The 12642-nt window shown below is 41.1% G+C and overlaps 3 protein-coding genes across 3 annotated transcripts in view; 2 read left to right on the top strand and 1 right to left on the bottom strand.

Moving 5' to 3' along the window:
* gsap (gamma-secretase activating protein) overlaps positions 1-12642 on the bottom strand; it is a 38713-nt gene that overhangs the window by 4740 nt on the left and 21331 nt on the right. The window contains exons 25-28 of the mRNA XM_084345834.1: positions 11936-12031; positions 8261-8331; positions 7897-7991; positions 7017-7136 (exon numbers count right to left, since the gene is read on the bottom strand). Coding sequence (XP_084201960.1) covers positions 7017-7136; positions 7897-7991; positions 8261-8331; positions 11936-12031 — 382 coding nt within the window. The remainder of the gene's footprint in view (positions 1-7016; positions 7137-7896; positions 7992-8260; positions 8332-11935; positions 12032-12642) is intronic.
* Positions 2256-3517, top strand: LOC311252778 (neuropeptide Y receptor type 6-like). Its single transcript, XM_084346307.1, has 3 exons — positions 2256-2719; positions 2869-2969; positions 3240-3517. The coding sequence occupies exons 1-3, from the start codon at positions 2321-2323 to the stop codon at positions 3421-3423; spliced, it is 684 nt and encodes a 227-aa protein (XP_084202433.1). The 5' UTR covers positions 2256-2320; the 3' UTR covers positions 3424-3517.
* LOC311252777 (urotensin-2 receptor-like) lies at positions 5070-6177 on the top strand (the record flags this gene model as incomplete). The annotated part of the gene is made up of 2 exons (XM_084346306.1): positions 5070-5477; positions 5626-6177. Exons 1-2 carry the CDS (start codon positions 5079-5081, stop codon positions 6175-6177), a joined length of 951 nt encoding a protein of 316 aa, XP_084202432.1. The 5' UTR covers positions 5070-5078.

The following is a 12642-nucleotide window of genomic DNA, read 5'->3' as shown; positions in this document are numbered from 1 at the left end:
TGATAAGCGTAGTAGCCATCTTGGATTTCAAGGACTTTCCAAGTCGGACTTCTGAATTCAGGGGACGTTTCAGTTGAAATTGGACATTACGACTTCCCAGTTCAAATGGAACGCACCATAAATGCAGCTTGACTAGCTGAGTACAGTCTTGCAGAGACAATAACATAGCTGTGGACTTATTGTACACCTTAAAAAAGCAGCAATAAGGACCTAATTGTTGGTTATTACATCTAAATAATTTGCATTTTAAAGATTCGTCATGAATTAGCTACATAGCTCTTGTGAATTTGTTCTTTTGAGAAAGTCTCTTGTTTTACCTCATGATTTACATACATTGCTGACAGAAAAAAAAAAGTTGTGGCACACAGTACTTCAGAAGTGTTGAAGCAGGCTAAGTAAGACTGGTGTGATTGGGAATTCTATATGTTTGTGTGTGTTTTTAATGAGACAGAAAGTGCACACCTGACCAGCTGCCAATTACCCAGGGTAAAATAGGAGAACTCTAAATAGATATACTGTATATACTTATTTGATTAATCCCTGGGGAGAAGTGACGCATGAACCCTTACTTCAAAGTCCTGAGACATCCTTTTCTCTCACTTTGAAGTTTGAAACCCTTTGGACTCTGTCCTTTAAATAAGCTTTTCATCTTCGAGGATCTTTGTTTGTTCTCTTCATGAGAAAGAGACATGTAAACCACAACAAGAGTGATGAGGACGGCCAGATATTTTGATTTAGTGCCAGGTCCCGATTTTTGGGCTTTGAACAATGTATTCTCCATGGTATGAAATCCACACCAAGACATACAAAATACACAATATCAGTATCCCCATCATAGCTAATCTTAACCTCTGAAATCTCAGTTCATACAAGGAAAGAAGTATACAAAGAAAAGGAGGGGTGTTGCTTGTTTCATGTGTCAAACGGGTAAACCTTCACAAGTAATAACAACTGGTGAAGTCAGATGACTGCAGCATCCGGCCAACGTGCTCTACCAGTGGTCACAGCTGTGTGTGGTGACCTGCTTTTACAGGTTCAGTGGTCACGAGTTAGTTACTCTTCAGCGGACCTCATAAATGCTGTTCCACTATGTATATGTGGCAGGCTTCCTTAAATCAATGATAAAATAAGATCTTATGAAATTAAAAATAAAAAACAAATGAACTTATTGCTTAACTTATGCTAACAACTGGCTAGCTGCCTAGATTGGCTTTTGAGCTTGGATATCACCCAGCATTAAAGAACAGAGCCAGTGTTAGCAGCAGCAACTAGCTTGTTAATTCTGCAGTGCAGTGGATCTAAAGATTTTCTCACAGAAAGACACTCAACTGGATCTAGCTAGCTTGTTGGCAGATGTTTTTTTGGGTTTCTGGGGTAATTCATAAAGTAGTTCATAACAGGTGCTGCACAGTCTCAGCCACCTTGGTAGCTGTGGTAATACAAAAAATATAACTTGTTACTGAGAAAATTTATTAATGTTTAGTAAAACTGTTTATGTCAAAACATATTGTGAGTCTTAGATGAAAGTGAGCATGACTGTGATACATTAGTAGCTCTGTCAGGTTGAGGCTACACTGCAAGGTGCTTCCAACTAAATGCTTACTCCAGCATGCTAACATGCCAACAATGGCAGTTCTCACATACTGGTGTTAAGCAGAGATATTGTTTGCTGTGTTAATCAGCTTAGTTTAGCAAATTAGCTTGCTACAATTTGCTAATTATAACCAAAACACATAATACAACTGAGGCTGATGGGGATGTCAATAGTTTTGCAGGTATTCAGTCATGAACCTCATCCTGACGAGAACATGAATTTTATGGTAATCCATCCAACAGCTGTCGAGGCATTTCCATCTGAACCAACAATCAGTACTAAAGCAAAAGTCAGAGGGTTGCCAAGGTCAGGAGACTTTATCCTGAGGGGAACATGATCGTCTTTATAAAATTTAAAAGCAGTTCATAGTTGTTATATTTCAGTCTAGATCAAAATGGTGGATCAATGGAAATAATAAGAATAGTTCATGTTGATTGTGAACTTTGTCAAGCATCCAGTTCAACAGCTGTGCTTTAGAAGTGAACATTCACATGTTCTGGTAACCTTTGAGGGGGCACAGAGTGTCATGTAAATTTAGTGTTGACAAAAACCTTCCCATCATACACATAAAGACCACAGACCACTAGACCGAGGGTATATAAAACTAGTAAGTGGCTGTCACAGTAACAAAACTAGGGCATACAGCCTGAAACAGCTCAATCTTTCCAATTTGCTTCAGTGAAGTCTCATCACTTCTTCATCATCTTCCTCCATCATTCCACCTCCATGATGACTGTTGACGGCAGCTCCAACACCTCTTCCTCCCTCTTCATTGACAACTGCTCCTACTCAGGACCACCTCTGACCTTCTACCTCTGGCCCTGGTACATCATTGCTAGTGTGATTGTTGCAGTCACTTTCCTGCTTGGTATCCCTGCCAACATCACGGTGATCGTAAAACTCAGTCGACATCTGCACGGCTCCTCGATCTCGCAGCGACTCTTCTTCAGCCTGGCGGTGTCGGGCGTACTCTGCCTGCTCTGCCTGCCTGTTGCTGTGGTCATTTGCCTCAATAGACCAAGTTTGTCACATGAGATGTGTCAGTTTTTTTTTTACTTCTTCTTTTTCTGCATCACCTCCGACGTAAACATCCTGGTGCTGATAAGTATTCAGAGGTACTACCAGGTAGGTCACTGACATTCACACAAAGTTTTGTTTTTTGAGGGGGATTAAGTTACAAGTAGCAATAAAGGTTTTGAAGCAGTGAGAGCAAAAGCAGATAAAAATGCCAAAGATCAAAACCCTGTTATTCTTTTTTTTTTTTAATTTGCCAGATTCTTCACCCCAAAAAGTGGGAGAAGCTGGGCCGGATATGGCAGCGGTTGCTACTGTTCAGTGTGTGGATGCTCGGAGCCCTGGTGGCTCTTCCGGCTGTGTTTTTACTAACCGGGGTGAAAAATGAGGATGAATGGACCGACTGCAGTTCCTGCAGGAATCAGAGGATACCACTGGTGCTTGAAGCGTTCTACATCTTATTTATTGTTTTCTGCCATCTAGTTTTGTTCAACTTCTACAAGCTACCTGTTAGAGTCCACCTAACTCAAATGGCTGACAAAAAAAAGCTTATTGTGAATAAACTTTTCATCCGAATAATCGCTGCTTCACTGGTTGTTCGCTTTCTTCCTCTTGTTCTTTGTGTGGGGAGTCTGGTGGTGCTTTTCATAGAATCGCCCAAACCGAGCGAAGTTACTCCTTTCGGTCACATGTGGATCTTTGTGTGTTTTTACTTCTTCAATCACTGTCTGAATCCATTCCTGTATTTCTTTGCCTCACGGCATCAGCCAGGGGGTGGAAAGAGTCTCTTCATGCTCCTAGATGACAACTCCTAATATGGACGCTGCATTATGAACGATTTTTATACTCATGTGGTTTTGATGCACATTTAAACAACTTGGTGTCAAAGTTTGCCTCTTTTGCATTTACTGTGCAATTCCGATCGAATATATCAATTTATGTACAAAACCATCTAAGGGATATTTTTTGTATCATTGTTATTATTACGTATCATTATTAAATTAATTTGTTTGCTAATATGTTTGGAAATGGAGGATCAACAAGAAATTGTGCTGTAACAATTCAGTCTGTATTGTTGGTTTTAAATAAACTCATAATATTTTCACACTTTTGGTGTTTTCCTCTCTGTGCATAATTTGCATGACGTACAATAGGGAATGCTACCATGCTATTATTAAAGAGTAGCCAATATTAGCAGCAGCAACTAGCTTGTGAATCTCAGAGAAAGACGCACACATCTGTGAAGAGCAGAAACACACACTCTCGATTGTCGAGCCTAATGGACATAGCAAGCTTGTTGGCATGTGGTTAGCCTGCTGGGTGACTGAGCATACAAATACTTTTCATTGATATTATTAGATAAAAGTGTCACTGGGAGAAAAACATCTAAATCCCATATCAAATTATTCAATTATTTGAGTTTTTTAATATATTTTTTACAATATGTCTTAATTCATATCAACAACTTGGGGCTCCATTCTAAGGCTGTTCACACCTGTCATGAAATATGTAGGCTAGTTGTTTTTTGGGTTTCTGGGGTAATTCAGAAAGTAGTTCATAACAGGTGTTGTACAGTATAGCCACCTGTGTGACTGTGGTATTGCAAATACATATACTCTGATTCTAAGCAGTTCATTATAAAAAGGAGAAAAAAAAACTACATCATCAGTTATTAAGAAATGTTTGGTTATATAATTTGTCAAAACAGTTTGTGAGTCTTAGGTGAAAGTGAACAAGACTAAGAACCTACATTAGCAGCTCTGCAAGGCTGAGGTCATACTGCAGAACACTGCTTTCAGTTAAATGCTTACTCGAGCATGCTAACATGCCGGTGTTAAGCAGAAGTATTGTTTACTGTGTTAACCAGCTTAGTTTAGCACTTTAGCTTGCTAAGTCCAGGTGATGCTGATGGATGTGTCACTAGTTTTGCAGGCATTTAGTCATGAACCTCATTCCTGAGGGGAACATTTATATATAACAAATCTAAAGGTAGTCCATCAAACATCTGTTAAGACATTTCAACCAAAACCAAAAATGTCAACCTCACATGATCAAGGCTTGGTGTCCTGTTGGAACTTCACATAAAGTTCACAGTTGTTATATTTCAGTCTAGATCAAAATGGTGGATCAATGGACCGACTGACACAAGCATGACTATTAAGAATATTTCATGATGATTGTGAACTTTGTCAGGCATCCAGTTCAACAGCTGTGCTTTAGAAGTGGAACATTCAAATGTTCTGGTAACCTTTGAGGGGGCACAGAGTGTCATGTAAATTTAGTGTTGACAAAAACCTTCCCCTCATACACATGAAGACCACAGACCACTAGACCGAGGGTATATAAAACTAGTAAGTGGCTGTCACAGTAACAAAACTAGGGCATACAGCCTGAAACAGCTCAATCTTTCAGATGTGCTTCAGTGAAGTCTCATCACTTCTTCATCATCTTCCTCCATCATTCCACCTCCATGATGACTGTTGACGGCAGCTCCAACACCTCTTCCTCAGCCTTCTTTAACAACTGCTCCTACTCAGGACCACCTCTGACCACCTGCCTCTGGCCCTGGTACATCGTTGCTAGTGTGATTGTTGCAGTCAGTTTCCTGCTTGGTATCCCTGCCAACATCACGGTGATCGTAAAACTCAGTCGACATCTGCATGGCTCCTCGATCTCGCAGCGACTCTTCTTCAGCCTGGCGGTGTCGGACGTACTCTGCCTGCTCTGCCTGCCCGTTGGTGTGGTCATTTTCATCAGTGGACCAAGTTTGTCACATGGAGTGTGTCAGCTTTTCTTTTACTTCTTCTTTTTCTGCATCACCTCCGACGTAAACATCCTGGTGCTGATAAGTATTCAGAGGTACTACCAGGTAGGTCACTGACATTCACACAAAGTTTTGTTTTTTGAGGGGGATTAAGTTACAAGTAGCAATAAAGGTTTTGAAGCAGTGAGAGCAAAAGCAGATAAAAATGCCAAAGATCAAAACCCTGTTATTCTTTTTTTTTTTAATTTGCCAGATTCTTCACCCCAAAAAGTGGGAGAAGCTGGGGAGGATATGGCAGCGGTTGCTACTGTTCAGTGTGTGGATGCTCGGAGCCCTGGTGGCTCTTCCGGCTGTGTTTTTACTAACCGAGGCGAAAAACGAGGATGAATGGACCGACAGCCGTTCCTGCAGGAATCAGAGGATCACACCGGTGCTTGAAGCGGTCTACATCTCATTTATTTTTTTCCTCCATCTAGTCTTGTTCTACTTCTACCAGCTACTTGTTAGAGGAGTCCACCTAACTCAAATGGCTAACAAAAAAAAGCCTCGAGTGACTAAACTTTTCATCCGAATAATCGCTGCTTCACTGGTTGTTGGCTTTTTTCCTCTCGTTCTTCGCGTGGTGTACGTGGTGGCGCTCTTCACAGAATCGGCCAAACTGCTTCGTGTCAGTCAGATGCTGACCTTTGTGGAGTGTTTTTACTTCTTCAATCACTGTCTGAATCCATTCCTGTATTTCTTTGCCTCGCGGCATCAGCCAGGGGGGAGAAAGCATCTACTCATGTCCCTAAATGACAACTTCTAATTTGGACGCTGCATTATGAGCGTAAACTGTATACAGTTTTGCATTTAAAATTTAAAATGTTTGTGTCATTTTCCTGTTGTTTACTGTTGCTGTCTATATCGATAAGTCTGTATTTCTACATGCATAATTTTTACAATATTATTGTTTGTCCTCCATCCTTAATATGGACTGCTGTTTGTTTTAGACAAACTATGATAATACTTTTGACGTTTTGTCCTCGTTTTATGCTAGTACATCGTGTGAGTTATGAACAGAGAAAAAAATTAAACAATGTTTTTTTTGTTGTTGGTTTTCTTGTTTTGTTTTTGGGTTTAGCAGTTTTAGCAGGTCCTATGTTCACTATATTAGTTTAGCATGTTAGCATGCTAACATTTGGGAAATGGCTTTGGTTGAAAAGAATAACATCAGTTTTGCAAATATTTGGTCATAAACCAAAAAAGTAATAGCTCAATCAAAAGTTATGGGGTCACCAAAGTGATTACGATTGATTGAGGGGAACATGAATGTCTGTAGCAAATTGAAACCATCCAATCATTTTTGATAAAATACCGGAAATACTAAAAACCACAAATGTCAACCTCATGGTGGAACAAGAGGAAAAAGTCAGAGGATCACTAGGATTTTCAACTGAGGATCATGAATGTCAAGTAAAAAACTCTAGTCCTTAGAAAATTTCAGTCAGGAAAGCCAACCGATAGACACCGCCATCAGCAGAAATATGACTCCACACTTTATCACCACACATGATTATATTTTCTTGTGAAACTTCACAGATAGGCAAAGGAAGTTTTAGCAGTGTGTGTTTCAGTGTGTGAGTGTGTGTGCGTGTACGTGTGTACCTGTCATGAGCCGAGACACAAAGGTTTCAGTGAGCTGCAGGACACCGTGGTCAATGTACTGTAGGAAGGTGTGATGAGGGAGGCAACGAACGGCAAACAATGCCAACAGTGTGTGATAGCCTGGAGAAAAGAGACGGGCAGAGAGAGAAAAGGTAGAAGAAAAAGAAGAAACTTAAGCTTTTGATGTTCCTCATAACAAAGGAAAGGGAAAACAATCTTTCAGCTAAATGCTGATTTTTAGCAGGTATAATGATTATTACATTTGCTGTCTTAATTTAGTGCATTAGCTTGCTCACATTTGGTGATTAGCTCTAAACACCGTAGAGCAAAGGCTGATGGGAATGTAATTAGTTTTGAATGTTTAGTCATAAATCTAAGTATCTGACATAGATGTATTCCGCTAGCTTGGCGCAAAACATGATAAAAAGGCATCTAGACAGCAATGTGTAATTATTTTCTCAACTTTTATTTACCAAAGAGAAAACAACCTCAGCACGCCTGCTGTTTTACAGCCTCCCACTCACATTTACACCTGCAGCCTCAGTGTTAAAGGTGCGCAGCCTTGCCTCGAGCCATTTCTCATTTCCTTTCCCTTCCCAGGACAGCTCAGGATTCTACCTCTCCAAATCTACTCATGAGCGACTAAAATCAAGGGATTGTGCAACAGGGAGTTTTTATGCCACAAAAATTGGCAAACTAATTCAAATAATCGAAAATGTATGCACTATGCTAATGTTTCAACATATTTTTGGTTACATTAGTGCTGAAGAGAGCAGGTCTGTCCCACAGTGCAAACACACATTGTTATTCTGATTGAGACAGACAGACTGGATTAAAACAATTAAATGTGTAAGAGTGTGTGTGTGTGTGTTGATGGTACCAGGTGGGAGGGGCAGGCAGAGACCCCTCGTGGCTTCCAGGATGCGAAACATGAAGTGAAACACGGACCACTCGCCTGGACTGCCCCGCTGTGTGCTGGAACTCACACACACACACACACACACACACACACACACAGTAAAAGTTTGGACGGGGAATGTTACGTAACGCGAGCGCACACGTGAAGAGGGGTCATCTATCATTTGCACATGTGGAAACACACACAGCGGGGAGTGATGGGGGTCAGGAGCACACATGCGTAAAGATGAACACACACATTCTGTCAGCGCTTTCCGCTTTACATTAAACCGGTTAGAAACATGACTTTTATAACACACACACACCGACGAGGGAGGGCTACTCACAAGCACAAAACACACGGGCCAAGTTTATACTTCAGCCAGACTGACTCCAGCATGTGTCTGATGAGCTCCAGCTAAACACACACAAACACAGAGACACGCACATGTTAGTGCTTAGGGAAGGAGATGCTCCGTTAGATTACAATGAAACATTTTCCCCAACGGGCAGCTTGGGTCACAGCGCTGAAAACATGCAATTTAGACGTTGTTCTGTTATGATGATGTTTTCTTCGTGGAAATGAACTCTTCTGTTTCCTCACTTCCCCTTTTTTTCCCCTAACTTCTCATTTTCATTTCCAAAGAACAAGAGTAACGCGCTGGGTCAGGGTGTGAGCACACATTTCAGCACGCATACACCCACATCATTTCACCACAAATCTGTCAGCCTCCGGATGGTCCTGATGCACCTGACCTGTCCGAAAACGTGCCTGCTGCGTGCTGGAACGAGCGCACACACGCACACCCTTCTTTCCACAAATCTCCACCCTCTCATCTACTGTGGAATAACAGGAAGACGATCTGCCTCGTTCACATCCTGCACACCAGTGGGAAACCCACAACCAGCCCAAGCGAACACCACCGGCAGCGTCCTCTGGTGACCTCAGGGTGGGAATTTCAATTAGCTTCACTTATGTAACGGACAGAAATAAAAGCTGCGTCAAAGACAAATGTAATAATAACCCCCACTGTTTTTCTTCTTCCCCTGAACAAATGTGATGTTTTTTTTCACTTTTGACACATCCCTTATTAAAAATATTGCAAAAAATAATCTAATTAGCATATTCCGTGTGCTCATTTGTTACAATGTCTGTGAACAAGAGGGGATTCACAGAAAAATTGATTTAGTTTCAAATTCTTATCCTCCAAAATCAGATATTCATTGTTTGACTAATTTGCAAAATAAATGATCCACGTTAATTTCTTTTCCAACTAACATCTCTTGAGCTCATTGCTGATGTAATCCAGTCCCCTTTAGATGAGTAACAAAGATAAAAATATGTGGCCGGGGTGTGTTTGTGCTGAACAGAAAGCCACACAAAAAGCAAAACAAGTGATTTAAAGCCACAGACTCATACACGCTATTCCCTGTGTGACTCTGCATTAGAATAAAATCTGGAATCAGCGATTTATCTTAATGAGCCTCGGTCCCGACAAAGAGACTGGATTTACTCAGTGTGGCTTCCCTGTTGGGACAAAGTTTAATAACCTTGGGTATAGAATAACTTTTCTGCATAATTAAACATATTTTTGCCTATTTCAATTCATTGCATTACTTTTAATATGTATTGCTGCTTTTAGTAAATCATATTCAGCTGCTTGCAGGTTGTTCTTTGCTCTGACATTGGCTATGTTATAAAAAGGAATGTACCACGATTGTCTGTAGCAACAGGGACAGGAAATAAATAACTATGACAATAATGTGCTTTAGAGCTGTAATGTATCATAGCAGAAGTTCCCTGGCTCTTAAGAGCTGTAATCTGTTTCACCCCCAACTTCTCCCCTGTGTCAATGCAACCATTAGTCTCAATAAGCACTGACAAGAGGGGGAGATGTTCTTTATTTGTGGAAGGGAAGTCAGCCGTCTTTGAAACACCACCATCCTGAGTTTTTAAAGCATGAGTCAGCGTGATGTGCAAGTACATCGCCAACTGTTCTTTAAAAACGTCTCTGAAGGCTGTTTCTTCTGGGTCCTTGCATGAGTATGCTTTAATAAGTCCGGCTCCCTGGATTAGATACTTTTTCACTTTCGCTCAGCAGCATGGATTCAATAATCACCAAGTTTGTCTGTCGCAGGGGCAAACGCCAGACTGATTACAGACACGCCTATTTCATAAATTTCATTTCGAGTCTGGAGGTGCAGGTTCACGAGCCTGTTCTGCCGCGTTGAGCCAATCGACCGATCCGACAGTAAGCAGGGAGGATTTCTTTGGTCTTCTTCACTCTGTCATTTGCAATTCCATAAAGTCCCAAAACGTGGTTGCATCCTGCTTTCTATTCAATTCCAGCCTTACCCTTGGCCTGATTTAATAGCGTTGTGTTGATATATGCTGTATGTCTGCTTTCGGCGGCTGCTAGCTGTGAAGGGATTTACCTCCCAGGAATACTAAAGACTGACTTTACGGAACCGAGTACCTCTGGAGGGTACTGAGATGGAGAGTGGTTACGTCTTCCACTTGGTTATGCATATCCCACCTGCCGCTCTTTGGGTGGATACAAAGGGCGTAGGTTTGGTGAGACTAATAGACATTTATAGGCGGTAATTGTTTTGCGGGTACACTGATTTGTAATAGGGAGACATCAACAACTATGTCGTTAAAACAGGATCATATTATATGACCTCAACTCTCTCTGATGTATGGAGTAAGGGTGTAACAACATTGTGATGTTCACAATAACTGTGGTATTAAAAAAATTAATATTGATTTTCGTGCTCGTTTTTTTCTATTGCTATAGCAATTTCGTTATCGTGAATTTGTTTGGCCATGATAATCGTGTCGTAAAAATCTGATTTTGTGACGGCCCTAATACAGAGTTTCTTGATGGACAAACACCTTTTCTTGTTGCTAAAGTAACCACTAACTGCTGTTAATTGTAGCTGCTAATTAGCTCAGTTAGCCGTGCAGTTAGCTAACATTGCCTCGACCAGACTGGGAGCTGTTTGTGTTAAGAACCACTAGCACAGGAGCTTTGGACCACCGGGAGAAAGAGGTTGTATCGAGAGGTGGCAGAATGGGCACCAGAACCTGAGGCGAGCGCAAACAGAACGGGGCTCAGCAGTTTCTACAGACATCATTATAGAGGCGAAGTGGCTGACAAGGATGTCGACAGGGGAAGCTAAGAAGAGAAAATGAGGGCGTGACCGAGCAGGCGTTAGATTGTTGATGCGTTTCCAAGATCCATCTAAAATCGTCAGTTTGCCCGACCCTACTCGTATGTTATATTTGAGGCTTGTTACATCTTAAGTTGTCGCACTTGCTTGATGTTTGGCTGTGTTTGAGCAAAGTTGTACCCTTCTTGATAATAAGTAATGTAATCATTACAAATGCACATGTACAGCTCTCTATATTATCAACAGTGGTGTCTAACTGCATTGTGACATTTGTTTCCCTTTTTTTTCTCTTATTTTTCCAATCTTTTTTTCCCTTTTGTTCTCCTTTTTATTCTTTTATCTTTTTTCAGTATCATATTAGGGTTATCATACCACTTTTAAGTGAATTGCAATATGAAACTGTAAGAGGGCCTATTCACAAAGACATATCACGCATAATGTTGCTTTGAATCAATCTACAAAGTATATTGAAATAGTTTCTTGTTCTTTCTATAGTAATGGAAGTGTGCAGGGTATATGGGGAACATAAACACACCGAGTAGTTGAGAATGCATGTCCTAACCTGAGAGCCGATGTTTGTTTCAGAGGACCGACCCGATGGCTTCCAGCAACCCCTCTTAACTGAAGAGCCCACATCCATCTATGAGCTCTGTCAACCATTTAACTAAAGTGGAAAACTCACTGCCTTTTCCACTGAGCAACGCTCTCTGCAAGCCTCACTTAACCTTCCCGAAAAAGAGCAAGGGCGAACATTAAATAAATATAACTTGAAGATCGATGTGCCTTTAAAAACTACAGGAATATACAGAGCATCTGGACACACACACACACACACACGGTATACCAACCAGTTTGGCCACATAGTTGACAACCAGTGAGTCTATCTTCTTCTTCCCCAGTCGAGGCAGGTGTCTGTTGAGATGCTCTCGCAGCTTGTCAACTGTCTGCGAATGCAAAAAAAAAACCCCACACTGATTATTTTCCGCGAATGTATGCAAGAATATGTGCGTGTGGCTGGGAGTCAAACTTTGTGTTTGTGTGTTTTAAGCATACTTTGCTGTGCACTCAGCAGGGTCAAATTGAGTTCACCTCGATGTTTCCCTCAACTACAGTGTCCCGAAATTGATTTAACCATGAAGAGAAGAGGAGATGAGATGAGAGAGAAAAAGAAAGAGGAGAGAAGAGACCTGAATGTGAGAGGTGGAAAAGCATCGAAAATGAGTTGAGGTGTAAAAACCTGAGGTGTATAAAGTTGACAAAACGAGCTGATATCCCTCTGGGAGGAAAAAGGGGAAAGAAAAAAAAGGAGGTGAGCAGGAAGGAAAGGAAAGAAGGGTAAAGAAAAGGGGGTACAAAGAGAGAGAGAGAGAGACAGCAGGGATCATTCTAAGAATAGCTGAGAGATTGCTAGCATCTAGCCTGAACTCCATTAAACTGAAGCTATCTGCTCTTTAAAAACTATGCTGAGCACAGGGAAAACTGGTGGATATGAACTTGTCCATCAAACAACGTTCAGTTAAAAAAAAAAAAAAAAAAACGCAGGACAGGGACCTTA

The sequence above is a fragment of the Pagrus pagrus genome, assembly GCF_965226575.1.
Source record: "Pagrus pagrus genome assembly, chromosome: 23".
In the NCBI taxonomy this organism is placed as follows: Eukaryota; Metazoa; Chordata; class Actinopteri; order Spariformes; family Sparidae; genus Pagrus; species Pagrus pagrus.
The sequence above is the reverse complement of the archived record's forward strand: the minus strand, read 5'-3'. Positions and strand labels throughout refer to the sequence as shown.

Excerpts from the sequence above, each read along its gene's own strand:
- LOC311252778 (XM_084346307.1), top strand. The coding sequence starts at position 2,321 with ATGATGACTGTTGACGGCAGCTCCAACACCTCTTCCTCCCTCTTCATT. Across the intron at positions 2,720-2,868 it reads GTATTCAGAGGTACTACCAG|ATTCTTCACCCCAAAAAGTG; the intron begins GTAGGTCACTGA and ends TTAATTTGCCAG. Across the intron at positions 2,970-3,239 it reads CTGGTGGCTCTTCCGGCTGT|TCTGGTGGTGCTTTTCATAG; the intron begins GTTTTTACTAAC and ends TTGTGTGGGGAG.